The 18,080-nt window shown below is 39.4% G+C and overlaps 5 protein-coding genes across 8 annotated transcripts; 3 read left to right on the top strand and 2 right to left on the bottom strand.

The window, feature by feature from the left end:
* Positions 1–217: 217 nt before the first annotated feature.
* Positions 218–6,695, top strand: LOC106336043 (5-methyltetrahydropteroyltriglutamate--homocysteine methyltransferase 3, chloroplastic-like). Of its 2 annotated transcripts, XR_001268812.1 has the most exons (14): positions 317–465; positions 773–1,126; positions 1,216–1,303; positions 1,680–1,807; positions 1,922–2,313; positions 2,390–2,553; positions 3,114–3,194; positions 3,278–3,444; positions 3,508–3,613; positions 3,676–3,926; positions 4,005–4,206; positions 4,678–5,057; positions 6,298–6,410; positions 6,520–6,695. XR_001268812.1 is itself a non-coding variant. In XM_013774757.1 (13 exons), the coding sequence occupies exons 1-12, from the start codon at positions 317–319 to the stop codon at positions 5,041–5,043; spliced, it is 2,448 nt and encodes an 815-aa protein (XP_013630211.1). In that variant the 5' UTR covers positions 218–316; the 3' UTR covers positions 5,044–5,057; positions 6,298–6,695. The 2 variants fall into 2 exon arrangements, 1 of the variants encoding a protein (XP_013630211.1); XM_013774757.1 differs by having other exon boundaries at positions 218–465; positions 6,298–6,695.
* LOC106336045 (inactive protein RESTRICTED TEV MOVEMENT 2-like) lies at positions 5,495–6,475 on the bottom strand. The gene is made up of 2 exons (XM_013774758.1): positions 6,341–6,475; positions 5,495–6,211 (listed from the first exon to the last, which is right to left on the bottom strand). Exons 1-2 carry the CDS (start codon positions 6,438–6,440, stop codon positions 5,598–5,600), a joined length of 714 nt encoding a protein of 237 aa, XP_013630212.1. The 5' UTR covers positions 6,441–6,475; the 3' UTR covers positions 5,495–5,597.
* An 829-nt stretch (positions 6,696–7,524) lies between the features above and the next one.
* Positions 7,525–10,694, top strand: LOC106328826 (beta-glucosidase BoGH3B-like). 3 transcript variants are annotated; one of them, XM_013767353.1, is made up of 10 exons: positions 7,525–7,541; positions 7,700–7,961; positions 8,040–8,244; positions 8,439–8,529; positions 8,608–8,750; positions 8,818–9,061; positions 9,144–9,248; positions 9,332–9,514; positions 9,592–9,796; positions 10,128–10,615. In XM_013767353.1, exons 2-10 carry the CDS (start codon positions 7,730–7,732, stop codon positions 10,613–10,615), a joined length of 1,896 nt encoding a protein of 631 aa, XP_013622807.1. In that variant the 5' UTR covers positions 7,525–7,541; positions 7,700–7,729. The 3 variants fall into 3 exon arrangements, with proteins under 3 accessions (XP_013622807.1, XP_013622806.1, XP_013622805.1); XM_013767352.1 differs by lacking the exon at positions 7,525–7,541 and adding an exon at positions 7,559–7,603; XM_013767351.1 differs by lacking the exon at positions 7,525–7,541 and having other exon boundaries at positions 7,610–7,961; positions 10,128–10,694.
* LOC106328828 lies at positions 10,665–11,346 on the bottom strand. The gene is made up of 2 exons (XM_013767354.1): positions 11,016–11,346; positions 10,665–10,850 (listed from the first exon to the last, which is right to left on the bottom strand). Exons 1-2 carry the CDS (start codon positions 11,264–11,266, stop codon positions 10,748–10,750), a joined length of 354 nt encoding a protein of 117 aa, XP_013622808.1. The 5' UTR covers positions 11,267–11,346; the 3' UTR covers positions 10,665–10,747.
* Positions 11,347–11,544: 198 nt separating this feature from the next.
* On the top strand, positions 11,545–13,572 carry LOC106331507 (E3 ubiquitin-protein ligase AIP2). The gene is made up of 4 exons (XM_013769883.1): positions 11,545–11,827; positions 12,465–12,869; positions 12,945–13,157; positions 13,262–13,572. The coding sequence occupies exons 1-4, from the start codon at positions 11,669–11,671 to the stop codon at positions 13,409–13,411; spliced, it is 927 nt and encodes a 308-aa protein (XP_013625337.1). The 5' UTR covers positions 11,545–11,668; the 3' UTR covers positions 13,412–13,572.
* Positions 13,573–18,080: the final 4,508 nt, after the last annotated feature.

Here is an 18,080-nt window from a genome sequence, read left to right as displayed (position 1 = left end):
TTTATTATAATGCAAGTAAAACTGTCAAATGTGGATTTTATAAATCAGTAAAGTGATGGGAAATAAAACCCTCAAACATGGTTTTTTTATAAGATAATTAATAAGAATTTTTATAATTTATAATAAATCAGTGTTAAAAATATAATAATTGATTTGAAAAATTATTTTTGTATTATTTACCTAAGGAGTAATGAATTAAGTTTTACTTTTTCGGAAATGAAATGCAGGTAGTGGTGTGTGTGAGAGGAGAGTCTCCTTCATCCCCGGACACTGCGAACAGAAATAACAGGAGAGCAGTTTTAAAGACATATAAGGAATGGGTCAGCTCGCTCTTCAGAGAGTCTCGCCGTTAGCTTCGCTTCCAAGACGCCTTCCTTCTCTTCCGCTACCGTCTTCCTATTCTCCGTCTCTCCTTTTTGCAACCGCCTCTCCCCGTCCCCGCCGTCACGGATTCTTCCTCGCCAGGTTTCCTTTCGATTTATCTCTTTCGTTATGGGTTCACAATTGAATTAAAAATAACTATGAGTTCACAAACTCAGTAAAAAGTGAGACACTTTAAAGTTGATTAATAATGTGTTCTCTTATGTTTTTTAGTAATTAGGTTCTGTTCTTTGGTCTTTTTTTCTCATTGTTGCGTTATCTAAAAGAGTGTTTGCGTTTTGCTCTGTTTACTGTTAGTATCAGTTTGTTACCTGTCATCCATTTGTATTATTTATTTGTATGCATTCATGAATATTCTCCTCTTGTCATTTTTTTTTTTTTTATGGAATAGAGCAATGTCATCCCACATCGTCGGGTATCCCCGTATCGGACCCAAGAGGGAGCTCAAGTTTGCATTGGAGTCCTTCTGGGACGGGAAAACCGGTGTTGACGATTTGCAAACCGTCGCTGCTAACCTGAGAAACTCCATATGGAAACACATGGCTGATGCAGGGATCAAATACATTCCCAGCAACACTTTTTCATATTATGATCAGATGTTGGATACAACAGCGATGCTTGGTGCTGTTCCCTCTAGATATGGTTGGAAAAATGGTGAGATTGGGTTTGATGTTTACTTCTCCATGGCTAGGGGAAACGATTCTGTTCCCGCTATGGAAATGACCAAGTGGTTTGATACAAACTAGTAAGTAATGGATCCTCTTTTTTTTTACCTGTTTGTAGAGAATGTTCTTTTTTGCTCAGATGTAATGATGCTAATAAAGTTTATGACAGCCATTACATTGTTCCTGAGTTGGGTCCTGATGTTGAATTCTCCTATGCATCTCACAAGGCTGTGGATGAATTTAAGGAAGCCAAAGCAGTAAGTTGACTTGCACCTCTCTCACTTCATAGCTTTTTGTTATGTTGCAGTGTTCAGGAAATCGCTAGGTAGTGGTTAGGCCTCTTATAGAGGATTAATGTTTAGACGGGCGCCTAGACCGATTTCTTTTTTAAATACCTAGACCGATTTTTAAAAGATCGTTTCGTTCAGATCTGCTTTGCCGCCTAGACCAGACTTCTTAATAGATCGTTTCGTTCAGATCCGCTTTGCCGCCAAGACCGATTTTAGAACAATAAGGTGATATTGTACTTTTGATAAGGGCATATAGAACATTCATGTATTACTTTTTATTTTATATTTCTCTTCATCTTAAGGCTCTTTCTCACGACTGTGCTTTTGGCTGTTAATGGAACAGCTTGGCATAGACACAGTTCCCGTGCTCATTGGTCCCCTGACCTACTTGTTACTGTCGAAACCAGCAAAGGGTGTTGATAAATCTTTCTGCATGCTTTCTCTGATTGACAAGATTCTTCCTATCTACAAGTAAGACTATTATTAAGGTTCTTAGAAATTAGCTAAGACGAAAACAAATACATAAATACACTTTCATTCGGACAATTCACGAGACCTGAACTGGTTTATTTTACATTTTGTCAGAGAAGTGTTTGATGATCTGAAATCTGCTGGCGCACGATGGATTCAGTTCGACGAGCCTATACTCGTGATGGATCTTGACACCAACCAATTACAAGCATTTTCGGATGCCTACTCTCACATGGAGTCATCTTTGGCGGGGTTGAATGTTCTTATCGCCACATACTTCGCAGGCGTTCCTGCTGAAGCCTACAAGACATTAACCTCGCTGAAGTGTGTAACCGGGTTTGGATTTGACTTCGTCCGTGGACTGGAGACTCTTGATTTGATCAAAGGGGGTTTTCCTCGTGGAAAGCTGCTATTCGCTGGAGTTGTTGATGGAAGGAACATTTGGGCGAATGATCTTTCTGCTTCCCTCAAGACACTCCAGTCTCTTGAAGAGATTGTTGGCAAAGGTATCAATCAGTAAACAACATTTTGTTTTTCCTGCTTAGCTTCTTATCAATATAAATCTTTTTCTTGTCGTTGCAGACAAAGTTGTAGTCTCTACTTCGTGCTCTCTGCTCCATACGGCTGTGGACTTGGTGAATGAAGTTAAACTTGATAAAGAACTCAAATCATGGCTTGCATTTGCTGCACAAAAGGTTGTTGAAGTGAATGCACTTGCTAAATCACTCTCTGGAGTTAAGGATGAGGTAAGATGCACAATACATTTTGCACAACCTTCGAGAATTATTATCTTGGAACATACTGTAGTACTACAGTAGTAGGGCAAGCATTTTGAACCAAACCGGACCAAAATTTTTGGTTAATTCGGTTCAGTTAGAACCAAACTAACCAAATTTCAAACCAAATTAACTAAACTAACCGAAATTATCTAAAATGTTAACAAAGTAAACCAAAATATAACCGAAATTAAAAACTTTAGGAGGATTTTCAGAAGCCGGAACTAACCGAATACCAAACCGAACTTTATTTTGGAATTAACTCTGTAAAATTTATGTCAAACCAAATTAACCGTAAACCAAACTACCCGAACCCACAGGTCTATACTGTAGGCTTTGCGTTTCTAATTCCAGGGGTAAAGTTATCGACTTAAAACATTTGTTTGTATGATTGCAACTACATCAATGCCCAGTGAATTTATAACTCACACACTGAACCTTATCTGATCTCATGGATCTTTGCTGGAAACTTTGCTTTTAATACAGAAGTAGTTAACCGTCAGCTTTGAATTGTATTGGTCCCTTTGTAGGCATTGTTTTCTGCTAATTCCATGGGACAAGCTTCTAGAAGATCATCTCCAAGGGTGACAAACGCCGCTGTACAACAGGATGTAAGGGTTTTTCTTTTCTAACAAATTGCTCTTCTAAGTTTTTGTTCCGCGAGCTTGTATCTTAAAATTACTTTCTTACTCAGGTTGCTGCAGTAAAAAAATCTGATCACCGTCGTTCTACAGAAGTAAGTGCTAGGCTACAAGCCCAGCAGAAGAAGCTGAACCTTCCTGCTCTTCCAACAACTACAATTGGATCTTTTCCTCAGACCGCAGATCTCAGACGAATACGCAGAGAGTTCAAGGCCAAAAAGTAGGCCTATCTATTGTAACGTTGTCATTAATCTTAAGACTCATGCATGTGCTGAAATTGCAGGATATCAGATATTGTCTATGTTCAGGCTATCAAAGTCGAATTTGAAAAGGTTGTCAAGCTTCAGGAAGAGCTTGGGATTGATGTGTTGGTTCATGGCGAGGCAGAGGTGAAAAATCTCTATTTGAAATATTCTACTCTTTACCGCCCTGATATGTTTTAATCGTGCAGAGAAACGATATGGTGGAGTATTTTGGTGAGCAGCTGTCTGGCTTTGCGTTCACATCAAACGGGTGGGTTCAATCATATGGGTCCCGCTGTGTCAAGCCACCTATCATCTATGGTGATGTCACACGACCAAAGGCAATGACTGTCTTCTGGTCGTCAATGGCGCAGAAGATGACCCAACATCCTATGAAGGGAATGCTCACTGGCCCTGTTACAATTCTCAATTGGTCCTTTGTTAGAAATGATCAGCCCAGGTGTGTGACAACTAAGCCTATTAAATTCTCTTTCACTCTATATGGTGTTCGTTCTCACTTGTTAATGATGTTAAATAGGCATGAGACGTGTTTTCAAATTGCACTGGCTATCAAAGATGAGGTGGAGGACCTTGAGAAGGCTGGTATCACTGTGATTCAGATTGATGAAGCTGCATTAAGAGAGGGGTTGCCTCTGAGGAGGTCCGAGCAAGAGTTTTACCTTGACTGGGCCGTTCACGCGTTCAGAATCACAAACTGTGATGTGCAAGACACTACTCAGGTCATCTTTAGCTCACCTTAATTCTCACTTCCACTTGAAATCATATTTTTTACCAGTCTGTTGAGCGTCATGTGGTTTCTGCCGAAAAGTTGGTTTTCGGTTCACTTCGGTTCAACTCGGCAACTAATAAAACTCAGTTTTCAGTTCGGTAATCGGTTAGTTCGGTTTTCAATAAAAAAATTACCAAAAAATACCAGTTTTAACCAAAATTCCAAACCGAACTAACCAAAATCCGAATCGAAATAACTGTTTTTAAAATTTTATTCAATTTAGACGGAAAATGTAACCGAAAACCAAAAACTTTGGTATAAAAACTTCGAAACCGAACAGAATTTTTTTTCGGTTCACTTCGGCTAGATTTCTGCCTACCGAGCTAACCGAACCTAACTAACCGAACCCGCAGGCCTAGAACTAATGACTGAACTACGGAACATAACTAAATTTTTTCATGCTCTCTTGTACTTCATGCAGATACACACTCACATGTGCTACTCAAATTTCAACGACATCATCCACTCAATCATAAACATGGATGCTGATGTGATCACTATTGAGAACTCACGGTCAGATGAGAAGCTCTTATCAGTCTTCCATGAAGGAGTGAAATACGGCGCCGGAATTGGTCCAGGGGTTTATGACATCCACTCTCCTCGTATCCCATCCGCCGAAGAAATAGCTGAGCGTATCAACAAGATGCTTGCAGTTCTGGACAGCAAAGTCCTTTGGGTGAACCCTGACTGTGGCTTAAAGACGCGGAAGTACTCTGAAGTTAAGTCCGCACTTAGCAACATGGTTGCTGCTGCCAAGCTAGTCCGCTCTGAGCTAATTAAGTCATAAAAGCCTTCCCACAAGTAAGTTTGCTCATATTGCCACTGTCTTTTCTCACTTATTTCGGTTATTTTACTTGGTTAGGTTATCAAGTGTCTGTTTCATAATAAATATTAAAAAAATTAGTAATTTTAATATTTTAACTCTATTAATACATTGTTTTAAATGTTTTTATTAACAAATGAATTAAAAATAATGGTAAAACTGGAAAATATATTTAATATTTGCGTTGAAAAATGTAAAAAAAAACACATAATTAAAAAAAATTGAAAAGCTAAACGACACTTAATATAAAACGGATGGAGTATTGATTTTAATCGTAGTTTGTAGATTTTTTCACTTTTTTAGCTTTCTAGCAATTCTTGTAGGGTTTGTACTTTGTAGTTCTGATTAAGTTTCTGCCAGTGAATTCATTATACTAAGGCTAATTAAAAATCTATAAATTGGAATTTTTCATTTTTCTTATCACAAATTTGTGTACATACATATATAGGGTAATTATCAAATATTTATTTGTTTTCTGTGCATAAGCAATCTTATACATCATGAGACGCAAATATAACTCATTCCTCGGAGTTCCACACCAGAGATGAACGTACTGCATTTCTAGCATACAGTAGTATTAGTAGAACCAATACAATGGAAGCAGTCAAATTGCAAAGTAGCTGCCGTTTGCTCTTAGCTTCCTTTACCACGTTTCCAGTTGCCTCTTTGTACTTCTCAAACCATTTGGCTCCAACTTTGTCCTTCTCCTCATGATCCTTGGAACTCAAAGCTCCTTTAGGCTCACCAGTTAATCCCTCTTTGCCACTCTTTACTTCCCCTGCTTTTTGCTCTGCATCATGTTTCACCTGATCGCGTTTTGGCTTCTGGACCGTTGTTGCTTTAGAGCCCTGGCTTTGTTTTGCCTCATGTTGATCATGGGTTTTCGTGACCACCGGTGGTTTAACCGGTGCTGGTGGCTTAGTTTGAGGGGTTTCTGTCTTGATTCTGGGATGTCTGATGTAGAGTTTGTAATCTTTGAACATAGCTGAAACCGAGTCAATGTCAACGGTCAAAGGAACGGGAATCTCCTGGTGGAAACGAATCCATTTGTTTCCACCTGTTGGACGTTCTCCTGTTAGTCTTAGCTTTCTTGTTGAGGTCACAGCCACCTTAACTTGTTCTTTCTTGAATCCTGACCATAGAAGACAATGCTTATGAGCTTTTGCTTGTTTGATTCTACCAAACTAATTATCTCTATGTTCTCTATGTTTAATGTAGAGAAATGAATAAACGAGGATTGAGAAAGAAGAAGGAAACGGACCTGGAAGATCAGCGACAAGGATCTCGGCGTCTGGTTCAGAGGTCCATCTAGTGGCAGGCTCAAATTCTTGGTAAACTCTTTCTGTTCCAAAGTTAGCCATTCCTCTTCTTTTACTTTGGTTTATAAGTAATGTGTTTGTGTTGTGAGAAAGCAGAGAATGATATCAAATGATTTTATAGGTGAAGAAGATTATTAGACAGCAACGAGTTTTGTTTGATTTGGTTTTAGTTTGAAGAAACGAAGGCTAAACTCTTTGGGTTTTCCAACTTGCTCTTTTCTCTTCTTTGAGTTTTCTTTGTCTTCAAGATTTTAAATTATTCTTTGGATTGAGTTTAATATTAAGTATCTCTTTATATTTGTTTCTCGACAAAACTAGAGAGTTTCAACATATGGGTAATTATTTATTATATTCTATATTGTTATTCTCTGTATGAGAACAATAGTTTCTTATACACATGCAACGTTGGATGATGATGAATCCAAACACCAAAATCACCAATTGCCATGCTCACCTCACCAGCCTTTGAAATTATACCCTATCTATTTCGTATTATATTATATTGAAATAAAAATTTATTTTACATTAGAAATTTGATTTTAATATCTTTTAACTGATACGATTTTTTTTTAAATAAGAAAAAAAATATGCAAAAAGTTGAAGATGTTTTTATCTGTTATTTATACATGCAGCTTATTACAAAATCGGTTTACCACAAAATTACAAACATTAATATGAAAATCATAACATTGTCGTCGCAAGCACTCAAAAGAAAAAAACAGAGTAAGTTACTTTCACACCAGAAACACAGAAGAAAAGCTATTAGTGTTCTTCCTCTTCTAGCCTTCTGGGTCCATAAGTGAACCGGGTCCAAAGGGACCTCTCTTGTTTCAAGATAAAGAAAGATGCTAAATTGTTAATGGACCCAACTAAATAATATCGCTGAAAATAAATAAATCGCATGAAGGAAATAAGTTGCTACTTAAAAAATGATTATTCTCATCAATTATTTGAAAGAAAATACATTAACCTCAACTAATAATTTTAGTATGTTATCAGGCAAATTAGGTAAACATATTTTTCAAAGATTTTTTCTGATTATAGTATATTATTTATCAAAATAAAAAGAGTATATATATATATATATATATGTTGTCATAAAAACAAGTATAAGAACATAGACAAGATTGTCAACCTCTTAAGGTGCGTATCTCCCATTCAAGACAACAATATCTCAACCTCTTTATTGTCTCATTAAAAACATTGTAACATTCATCGTTCTCGTCGTCATCACTTTTCTTTTATTGTCTTCTCCTTCTCAAATGATTAAATTATTCTTCAACTATTTTACCGCTAATCAGCTGCAGGTGTCGAGAGTGAAGGAAGCAAAGATGTGCACTCTGAGTTACTTTCTACACACGTTAGGGCTTCTCATGCTCTGCCTTTCCGTGGCAGCTAACAAAGAGTCACTTTCTAACGCCAGGTACAAAAACCCGAAAGAGCCATTGGAAGTAAGAATCAAGAACCTGATGAGTCATATGACCCTTGAAGAGAAACTCGGCCAGATGGTTCAGGTGGAACGCGTCAATGCCACAACCAAAGTCGTTAGAAACTACTTCATCGGTATGATTCTTGTCCCACCCCAGAAATTTTTTTCAAAACCTATACGAATACTCAAATCTTTCAGTACTATGTGTGCAGGGAGTGCGTTTAGCGGTGGAGGGAGCGTGCCGGCGCCAAACGCCACCCCTGAAGCTTGGGTGAACATGGTGAATAAGATTCAAAAGGCAGCTCTTTCGACCCGCTTAGGGATTCCCATTATCTACGGGATCGATGCTCTTCATGGTCACAACAATGCGTACAATGCCACCATTTTCCCGCATAACGTAGGCCTTGGAGTCACCAGGCAAGCTCTCACAAAGAATCGGTTAATGAATAAACAAAGTCTCACATCGATAACTAGAGAAATAATTAATTAATATATAAAAAAACATAGTTAATTCACTTATAGCCAATTGGTTCTAAGTTGGAACTTAACACAATCCTTTTAACTAGTGACTTGATGGACATTGTTTGCTTACCGCTGTATTCATCTGTTAGGGACCCTGGCCTTGTGAAGAGGATTGGTGAAGCAACTGCTCTTGAAGTTAGAGCAACGGGAATCCAATATGTCTTTGCTCCATGTATTGCAGTAAGTACTAAAATCTTAACTGAACCGAAGCAGAAAACATAGTTTGTTTGTTGTAGTGTAGTTAATCAGTTTGAACAGGTGTGTAGAGACCCTAGATGGGGGAGATGCTATGAGAGCTACAGTGAGGATCATAGAATAGTTCAACAAATGACTGAGATCATACCTGGTTTGCAAGGTGACCTTCCCAGGGGTCATAAGGGTGTTCCTTACGTCGCTGGCAAGTAAGTATATACTATCTCTAGAGAAGCAAAGATTCATGAAGCTGATATTGAATTAATAAACTCCCAGGACCAAAGTAGCAGCCTGTGCCAAACACTTTGTTGGAGATGGAGGTACATTGAGAGGGATGAACGCTAACGACACGGTTATTAACTCAAATGGACTGCTAGACATACACATGCCGGCTTATTACGATGCGGTAAACAAGGGTGTTGCCACGGTTATGGTGTCATACTCGTCACTGAACGGGTTGAAAATGCATGCTAATAAGAAACTTGTCACAGGTTTCCTCAAGAAGAAGTTGAAGTTCAAGGTAACTCTAATCATTAGAAAGAATGCCCTGCTTAACCAAAGCATCTATAAAAATGTGAATGAGGCTTTAAATATCTTTGCAGGGCATTGTCATATCAGATTTTCTAGGTGTTGATCAGATCACTACACCTATTCATGCTAACTATTCACACTCTGTTTACGCTGCTATCACTGCTGGAATCGATATGGTCAGTCTCAAAGACTTCACTGCTGTTTTGAAATCATAAAACGCACTTGATAAGTTGATATGATTAAATGTCTTCTGATGCAGATCATGGGTTCATCAAACTTGACCGAGTTAATCAACGACTTAACCAGTCAAGTGAAGAGAAAACACATCCCAATGAGCAGAATCAACGATGCTGTGGAGAGAATCTTGAGAGTCAAATTCACAATGGGGCTCTTTGAGGATCCCATGGCTGATCATAGCTTGGCCAACAAGCTCGGCTGTAAGGTCTGTAAGTTAAGAACATGAGTTTTTAAGACAGAGAGCCCAACTCAACATTGGATAAACTCTTGTCCGTGTAACAGGAACACAGGGAGCTAGCAAGGGAAGCAGTGAGGAAATCTCTAGTGCTGTTAAAGAATGGTGAAAATGCAGATGAGCCATTGCTTCCCCTGCCAAAGAAAGCCAAAAAGATCCTTGTCGCCGGAACGCACGCTGATAACTTGGGATACCAATGTGGAGGCTGGACAATCACTTGGCAAGGCCTCAATACCAACAATCTCACCATAGGTACACACTACACACACCTTTCAAATGAATCATCCTTTCTTCATTTGTTTGAATAGAAAATAAAAAATATTAATATGTCGCATTAATATATATTTTATGTTCTTTTGTCTCTAATTATAATCTGAAATCTGAAATAGCTTTCTAAAATTAAATATCTACTTTTGTCAATGAACCACGTTAAATCTCTGTGTAGTTTATTTATGCTGTTAATTCATCTGTTTTCCGCATTAGCTTCTTGCATCCCTTTTAACAGAAGCTATGACCTTTTAGTGTTTCTCAGACATGCTAAGATCATTACAGAACATTACTAATCTAATATTGAGTTTTGTAGGTACAACGATCCTCACCGCAGTGAAGAACACGGTGGATCCAAAGACGCAAGTCGTCTACAACGAGAATCCAGACACCACCTTCGTCAACTCAAGCCGCTTCGATTACGCGATCGTGGTCATCGGGGAGACACCGTACGCGGAAGGGTACGGAGACAGCACGAACTTAACCATAGCCGAACCGGGTCAGAGCATAATGGAGAACGTGTGCGGGCTAGTGAAATGTGTGGTGGTGGTTATCTCGGGACGTCCGGTGATGATGCAGCCGTACGTAAGTGAGATCGACGCTCTAGTTGCGGCGTGGCTTCCAGGAACGGAAGGTCAGGGAGTGGCTGATGTTTTGTTCGGATATTATGGATTCACCGGGAAGCTTGCTAGGACGTGGTTCAGGACAGTGGATCAGTTGCCTATGAACGTTGGTGACCCGCATTATGACCCGTTGTACCCGTTTGGATTCGGGTTGACCACAAAGCCGAATAAACAGCTTTGAGCTTTCGTTAAGAGTTTGTTTAATTGGCGCCAACGTTGAAAGTTAGTTAAGAAAAATCTATAAAATGATATTTAAAATATTCAAGTAGATCTATATTAAAAATATACAACGTTAAATTAACGTGGCATTACTTCACTCTTCAAGCTCTAAAGCTTTGAAATATTTACCATCTAAAAGATACGTTCCAATGGAGAGTCGAACTGCCCACAAGTCCTTTGGTTTTCTCGACACGATTCTGCAATAATTAAAAAAAAAAACAATGGTCAAGGAACACAAGAATGTAAAAAGTCTAGATGTCTAGAAGATATGGTTTTTATGAATATATATGATGATTAGTATGAGTTTTGTCCTAAAGTTTAACCAGTTAATGGAAAATGGATGTAGAAGTATAAGGAGAGACCTTCCAACATCGCCAGGCTTGACTAAGCCGGAGTTAGCCCTTAGACAAGGCATTGAAGCGGCTGTTTTTATCACTTTAGGGGCTTCCACGATGATGATTGGTGATCCGACTTGGAGCTTCGATTTCGGTCGTGGAGGCTCTTTTCCGGTATCACAGCATCTCACGGTGACTCGTGGGGTGAAGGACACACTGTAACATACCCCTGACTGCGTCTTGGAGAATCTAGTTGAAGAAGCAAAGGATAAAGCCATGGAAGATGAAGGTGAAGAAGAAGAAGAAACTGTGAGTTTTGGATTGTATGAGAAGAGGATAAGTAGACTTTTTGTCTTGGACCAATTGCTTGTAAGCCAATGGTCTCAGGTTTGTGTACCAATCTTCGGTTTACACTTCGGTTTGTTTAAATCATCTCCATCCGGACTGTTTTGAGTTTTGACGAATATTCTTATCTTATCCAACCCAAACCGAACCGAATCGGATCTCAACCCGACCGACTTCATCTTTTCCTCCTGATCAAGAAAACTCTTTGCAAGCTACAAAAATCTCAGAAGACAGAGAGATCTTTCTTCATTCCATCAAATTCTTTCGAAAAAAATCCTCAATTCATTCTCAAAACCCTGAATCCTCCTCATCTCTCATAAAAAGGAAAGCTTTAAATGGATGCAGAGTCTCTTTCCGAGGAAAGCTTGAAGCTTGAGCTCGACGATCTGCAGAAACAGCTAAACAAAAAGCTGAGATTCGAGGCATCCGTTCGTTCTATCCATTCTCTCCTCCGTGATCGCTACACTTCCTCCTCTCCTTCTCTGCGCAAACAGGTTGGCACCCAACAGATATTACAATTGCTACTGTCTTGTTTGTATATATGTTTAATTGTTAATTATTTACTTTAGGGATTGAATTAGGAATCAATGTTTCTTCCTTTCTTGTTCTTCATTACAATTAGGAATCCGACGGGAACTTGTTTCCTTCAGTTTCTATGTTATGTTTGGTCAAGTTTATTACCTTTCTGACACGATAACATTGTTTCGTTCTAAGACAAGACAGACATCAACATTGCTTCTGTCTTGTATATATGTTCGATGGTGGAGAAGGGTCCATCTTCATGTCAAGGATCTTTTAGACATTAGTTTCAATTTGACACTTGTTTTGTTCAGTTTCTATGTTATAACCGAATGATATGGACGCTTGTGTAGTTCTATATAAAGTTTTTAAGACTACAATATATACAGATGTCTTGTATATATATGTTTGATTGTTTGTTTTTGTTTTTGGGATTGAATTAGGTATCAAGCATCTTCCTTTCTTGTGTTCCATTACAATTGTGTTGAAGTTTCATCGTCGTGTCAAGCAATCTTTAATTGATCCGGGCACTTTGTTTTGTTCAGCTTCTATGTTATAATCGAATGAAGGTTTGTGTAGTTAGTTAACCTCTCTGATGCTATTTTTATGCAGTTCTATACGGTTGTGTCTCGTGTGGCGACGGTTCTCAAGACGAGATACACAGCTACTGGGTTTTGGGTTGCGGGGCTGAGCCTTTTCGAGGAAGCTGAGCGGCTTGTCTCTGATGCTTCTGAGAAGAAGCACTTGAAATCTTGCATCGAACAAGCGAAGGAGCAGCTAACCGAAGTAGATGTTCAGCCGACCGAGAGCTCACAAGGCTATCTTTTCGAGGGACATTTGACGGTTGATCGTGAGCCGCCGCAGCCTCAGTGGCTGGTGCAGCAGAATCTCATGTCTGCTTTCTCTTCGATCGTTGCCGGTGAATCCTCTAATGCTGATGCTGTTGGAAACGTTCTTGGGGAAACGGCTAACTTGATGCAGGAGCTCATCAATGGTCTTGACAGTATCATTCCAGAGGTAGCTTTTGGTGGTGTCTTTTAGCTTTAGCGTCTTGATTGAAAACAATGATATATATGATGTGTTTCTATGCAGATACTAGAAGATGGTGGACCACCGAGAGCTCCACCAGCGAGTAAAGAAGTTGTGGAGAAACTTCCAGTGATTGTTTTCAGTGAGGAAATGCTTAAAAAGTTGGGAGCAGAGGTGGAATGTTGCATCTGCAAAGAGAATCTGGTTGTCGGCGACAAAATGCAGGAACTGCCATGCAAGCATACGTTCCACCCTCCTTGCTTAAAGCCTTGGCTGGTATTTTTAAAAAACACTTCCTTGTTCATTGTTTAAAAGATGCGTTCTTTATAAGCTTACGAGTAAAGAAGAGTAGCTTATGATCAAATTGTTTTGTGTGGCAGGACGAGCATAACTCTTGCCCTATATGCCGCCATGAGTTACCGACAGATGATCAGAAGTACGAGAGCTGGAAAGAGAGGGAGAAAGAGGCCGAGGAAGAGAGGAAAGGCGCAGAGAATGCTGTCCGTGGAGGTGAATATATGTACGTTTAGAATATGTAGTGACACAGTCACATGTCGGTCATTCACAGTCACATGTTGGTCATTCAAAGTTTCGTAGATTTGCTGTCCGTGTGTATTTTACTATTTTTTAAGTGGGCTCATTCTTACCAAACTTCATTCCTCATAATGATTTATTTCCAAGCATGTTTTTATTTACATCAGTAACAGAGTAATTATTTAGCACACGAGAAGCAGTTGGACTTATGAAAGTCTGAAACGATGACATTCAACCAAATAACACACACATTGTTCAAACTGATTTAAAAAGAGGAGTTGAATGGTAAACCCATCGATCTCACAAGTTGCTTAAGGTTGAGAAGCAGATGGGCTTTTTTTACCCGCCAAAAGCTTCGCTATAATTGCCTTGAAATCAGGTTTTGGTGGGTCATCTGCGCTGACAGGCGAGAGAAGAACGATGAGGAATGAAGAGGAGGAAGATTAAGAAAGTAGTAGTAGAAGTAGAGAGAGGCGAAGCCATATATATTTGTGGTGTCTTGGGATCAGATTGTGATGGATGGAAGTAAAAGAAAAGAGAGCTCTAGTATTTATATCAAGGGAGTGTGGGTGGATTAGTGGATGGCCTGGCTGGAGCCGATTCAATAGTTAAATGGAAATGTGCTGGCATGTCGCCCACAAGTCAGAAGCATCACCTTATCTAGGATGATTTTATATTTGTGCGAATCCTAAACTGTGAGTTGCCTTGTTTTCTGATAAGATGCATTATTCGGTAGTGGGCATCAAGTACAGAAGATGTCGAGGAACTTCCAGTTGTCATTTCCAGCAAGTAAAATATATGCTTAATTAAAAAGAAACTAAGAGCAGAGGCATCACGTTGTAATGAAAGGCTTTTAATCCCAATTAGACCCAATTATACTAGAGACGAGATTACAAGCTTCGATAACATAACATGGAAGAGTTATTAGTTTAGATAAGACTCTAGTCCAATGTAACCACAGTAAATTGTTGTTTGAGTAGATGATAATCTGGTATTCATTATTAGGAGAAATGTAAAATGATAAACATGTCTTAAACCACTGCTCAAAAGAAGCAGTTGGACTTGTGAAAGTCTTTGAAACGATAACACTCAACCAACACACAAATGAACACATTTTTCAGACTGATTTAAAACGAGATATGAAATGGCAAACACATCAGAGAGAGTCCACCCGGTTAATCTTACAAGCTGCTTAAGGTTCTTCGGAGCCAGCCTTCTTAAGCTCAGCAATTATACCCGCAGAAATAGTCATATCAACCGCAGAAGTATTTATATCGGCGTCAGGCTGCGCAGTGACAGGCGAGAGAAGGACGATGAGGAAAATGAAGAGGATGAAGATTAAGAAAGTAGTAGTAGTAGTAGAGAGAGGGGAAACCATATCTTTGGTGTCTTAGGAACAGATTGTGATGATGGATGGAAGTAAAAGAAAAGAGAGAGCCAGTATTTATACTAAGGGAGTGTGGATGGATTAGCCAATTCAATAGTTAAATGAAAACGTGCTTGCATGTCGCTCACAAGTCAGAACCATTACCTTATTATCTAGGATGATTTTATATTTGTGCGAATCCTAAACTGTGATTTGCTTTGTCTTCTGATAAGATACATTATTTGTTAGTCGACATCAAGTACAGAAGATGGTCGAGAAACTTCCGGTTGTCATTTGAAGTGAGTAAATATATGCTTAAAAGGCTCAATAGCATAGACATCATGCTGTATGAAAGCTTTTACATCTCTCCCAATTAGATCCAATTCTATGAGAGACGAGACAAGTTCGATAACATTAACATGGAAGTGTTATTAGTTAGATAAGACTCTAGTCCAATGTTTCTAAAACCACAGTAGTTTGTTCTTTCAGTAGATAGATGATACTCTGGTATTCATTATTAGGAGGAAATGTAAAATGATAAACATGTCTTAACCATTCTAGACATGCATCGGCTTTGTCCAACAAATCTACAAGCATGGCTCAGATTGAGACAAAACAAGAAAATAAAATGTACCAAACCTTTTCACCTGGAATGCCATGGAAGACACTAACTTTCCCACCAAAGAAAATAGTAAGCTGAGTAGGAAGGATCGTTGAAGCATCTGGCTCAGAAGAAGGGACTTTCAATAGACCTTTAATAGCAGAATACCCCATCAAACACCACCACACAATAAACATGGACTATTGATGCCTACACTGAGAAGAATCAAAAAGGTAGAAATATACATAGTGTCTACTGAAAAATGTTTAAAAAGTTAGGAGCAGAGGTTGATCAAAAAAAAAAGTTAGGAGCAGAGGTGGAATGTTGCATCTGAAAGGAGGATATAGTAATCGGCTACAAAATGCAGGAGCTGCCATGCAAGCACACATTCCACCCTCCTTGCTTAAAGCCTTGGCTGGTACTAAAAAACCATAGCCTATGATTAAATTGTTTTGTGTGGCAGGACGAGCATAACTCTTGCCCTATATGCCGGCATGAGTTACCAACAGATGATCAGAAATACGAGAGCTGGAAAGAGAGGGAGAAAGAGCCGTAAAGGCGCAGAGAATGCTGTCCGTGGTGGTGAATATACGTTTAGAATATATAGTGACACTCCCATTTGCGTTCTTACATCTCACAATCTCGTAGATTTGCTGTCCATGTGTATTTTACTATTCTTTCTATGTATTGGTGTCACTCTTACCAAACTTTATTCATCATAATTAAATACACAAAGTCTCGCTTTGAATATAAACCCTTAGCACACATGTTTACATTCAACCAATAACAAACACATACACATTGTTCAAACTCATTAAAAAAGAGGAGTGTAATGGCGGCAAACACATCAGAGAAAGTCTCCAACCAACTGATCTCACAAGCTGCTTAATGTTTTGGGTCTTTCTTTGCAATTTCTGCCTTCTTAAGCATCTCCAAAATTGCCGTCAAACCAGGTTTTTTTCTTTCCTCCGCGGTGACAGGCGAGAGAAGGACCATGAGGATAATGAAAAGGAGGAAGATTAAGAAAGTAGTAGTGGAAGTAGAGAGAGGGGAAGCCATATTTGGGGTCTTAGGATCAGATCGTGATGGATGGAAGTAAAAGAAAAAAGAGCTCTAGTATTTATATTAAGGGAGTGTGGATGGATTAGCAGTGGCCTCGCTGGAGCCGAGTCAAGAATTATTGAAAACGTGCTTGCCTCTCGCTCACAAGTCAGAACCATTACAACATTTAAACCATCATTATCGTGAAGTATCCTATAAGTCAAAACTAATCTCTCATCGGTATTAAAATATAAAATTTTGAGAGAATTTGTATGAATATTTCAAAAGAAAAACTTTCACATGGGTCTTGTTTTTGAGAGATCTTTTCATTTAAATAATAATATATTTGATCAGAGATTTATGTTGAGATAGTCAATGTACTTAGATCTAATATTTGAATATTAACGTCCAGTGATTATATTCAGTGAAGAAATGCTTAAAACGTTAGGAGCAGAGGTGGAATGTTGCTTCTGCAAGGCGACAAAATGCAGGAGTTGCCATGCAAGCACACGTTTCCCCCTCCTTGCTTAAAGCCTTGGCTGGTATTTAAAAAAAAAAATCCTTGTTAATTTTTTTTTTCTTTTCACGATGAGATACAAAGATAATTCTTAGTACGAATCGGCGAAAGCCGAGTTGCGAAAGTCGATCCAGTGTGGCACACACGTGTTAACATATGAGAAAACACGCTTATTTGTTCGAGTTTGTCCTGCCAGGAAGTCTGATTTGGTGTTACTGGATCTGCTCTTGTAGACCACTTGTCCATCTTGGTAGGACGCCCATAGAGTTTTAAACTCGTTAAGTTCAGCTGCAAAGGCTGGCCAGTCTTCAAGTGTAGCGATCATTTTGACTAGCTCTTGAGAGTCAGTAACAAAATAATTGCAGTAACGCTGATGGCGAGATAAACATTTCAGAGCCCATATCAAACTTTTTAGTTCAGTATGAAGCGGTGATATCATGTCCCCGATCCTGGATAGGATCGTCCGGACGGACTGCGGTGCGAGGAAACGCACCAGTCAGGTCATATGACCTAAAGACAAGTATATCATGGCCTGAAGGTAAGGTTAAGGGCATCAGGAAGCTAAGGCATAGCTAATCCAAGAAGGAGACAAGCTCATGGGAGCTGGACAAGCGAGCTGGTAGCTGGACAAGATCCAGGTGAAGCTCGATGAAGTGAGTGATCAGAATGGATCATGGGAAAACTAAGTCTAGGTCTGAAAATTGACCAAGGGACTTAGAAGGATTGAAGAAGATAAAGGAAGCAAGCTGGACACAGTGTATAACAGCTGGGCGATGCAGTAAGCAAGCTCGACCAGCTAGGTGAAGTGTAGTGCAGCTCGGTGTAGCTCACTGAAGTATAGGTCAGCTCCCTGAGCTGGATGGTCTAGCTCACTCAGCTAGATCAGCTGGGGATCAGCTCAACTCAGCTGGATTGAGTGTTCAGGTGTTGGGCAGTTGGGCCGGGTCTGGACAGTGGTCGGGCCATGTGGGTGACCCGTGTGTGCCGATGGGCTATTGGCTCTTGGGATTGAGCCAGGGGCATGGGCAGCCCGTGTGGGATAGTTTTGGACATGTCCAGGAGTGGTTTGGCAGTTCCAGGGCGTGTGGTAACTGCCATAGGCGAAAGGGTGCAATCTGTACCATTGATTAAATCAATGGC

The sequence above is a fragment of the Brassica oleracea genome, chromosome C3, assembly GCF_000695525.1.
Source record: "Brassica oleracea var. oleracea cultivar TO1000 chromosome C3, BOL, whole genome shotgun sequence".
NCBI classification, from domain to species: domain Eukaryota; kingdom Viridiplantae; phylum Streptophyta; class Magnoliopsida; order Brassicales; family Brassicaceae; genus Brassica; species Brassica oleracea.
Note: the sequence above shows the minus strand (reverse complement) of the source record. Positions and strands in the feature narration are given on the sequence as shown.

What these genes read in the sequence shown, in the direction of transcription:
- LOC106336043 (XM_013774757.1), top strand. Translation starts at nt 317, where the DNA reads ATGGGTCAGCTCGCTCTTCAGAGAGTCTCGCCGTTAGCTTCGCTTCCA. An exon ending in AGAGAGTTCAAGGCCAAAAA is followed by an intron (nt 3,445 to 3,507) that starts GTAGGCCTATCT and finishes CTGAAATTGCAG; the next exon opens with GATATCAGATATTGTCTATG. An exon ending in ATGTGCAAGACACTACTCAG is followed by an intron (nt 4,207 to 4,677) that starts GTCATCTTTAGC and finishes TACTTCATGCAG; the next exon opens with ATACACACTCACATGTGCTA.
- LOC106336045 (XM_013774758.1), bottom strand. Translation starts at nt 6,440, where the DNA reads ATGGCTAACTTTGGAACAGAAAGAGTTTACCAAGAATTTGAGCCTGCC. An exon ending in CCTTGTCGCTGATCTTCCAG is followed by an intron (nt 6,212 to 6,340) that starts GTCCGTTTCCTT and finishes TTCTATGGTCAG; the next exon opens with GATTCAAGAAAGAACAAGTT.
- LOC106328826 (XM_013767351.1), top strand. Translation starts at nt 7,661, where the DNA reads ATGATTAAATTATTCTTCAACTATTTTACCGCTAATCAGCTGCAGGTG. An exon ending in GTAGGCCTTGGAGTCACCAG is followed by an intron (nt 8,245 to 8,438) that starts GCAAGCTCTCAC and finishes TTCATCTGTTAG; the next exon opens with GGACCCTGGCCTTGTGAAGA. An exon ending in TACCAACAATCTCACCATAG is followed by an intron (nt 9,797 to 10,127) that starts GTACACACTACA and finishes TGAGTTTTGTAG; the next exon opens with GTACAACGATCCTCACCGCA.
- LOC106328828 (XM_013767354.1), bottom strand. Translation starts at nt 11,266, where the DNA reads ATGGCTTTATCCTTTGCTTCTTCAACTAGATTCTCCAAGACGCAGTCA. An exon ending in AAGCCTGGCGATGTTGGAAG is followed by an intron (nt 10,851 to 11,015) that starts GTCTCTCCTTAT and finishes TAATTATTGCAG; the next exon opens with AATCGTGTCGAGAAAACCAA.
- LOC106331507 (XM_013769883.1), top strand. Translation starts at nt 11,669, where the DNA reads ATGGATGCAGAGTCTCTTTCCGAGGAAAGCTTGAAGCTTGAGCTCGAC. An exon ending in TTGACAGTATCATTCCAGAG is followed by an intron (nt 12,870 to 12,944) that starts GTAGCTTTTGGT and finishes GTTTCTATGCAG; the next exon opens with ATACTAGAAGATGGTGGACC. An exon ending in CTTGCTTAAAGCCTTGGCTG is followed by an intron (nt 13,158 to 13,261) that starts GTATTTTTAAAA and finishes TTTGTGTGGCAG; the next exon opens with GACGAGCATAACTCTTGCCC.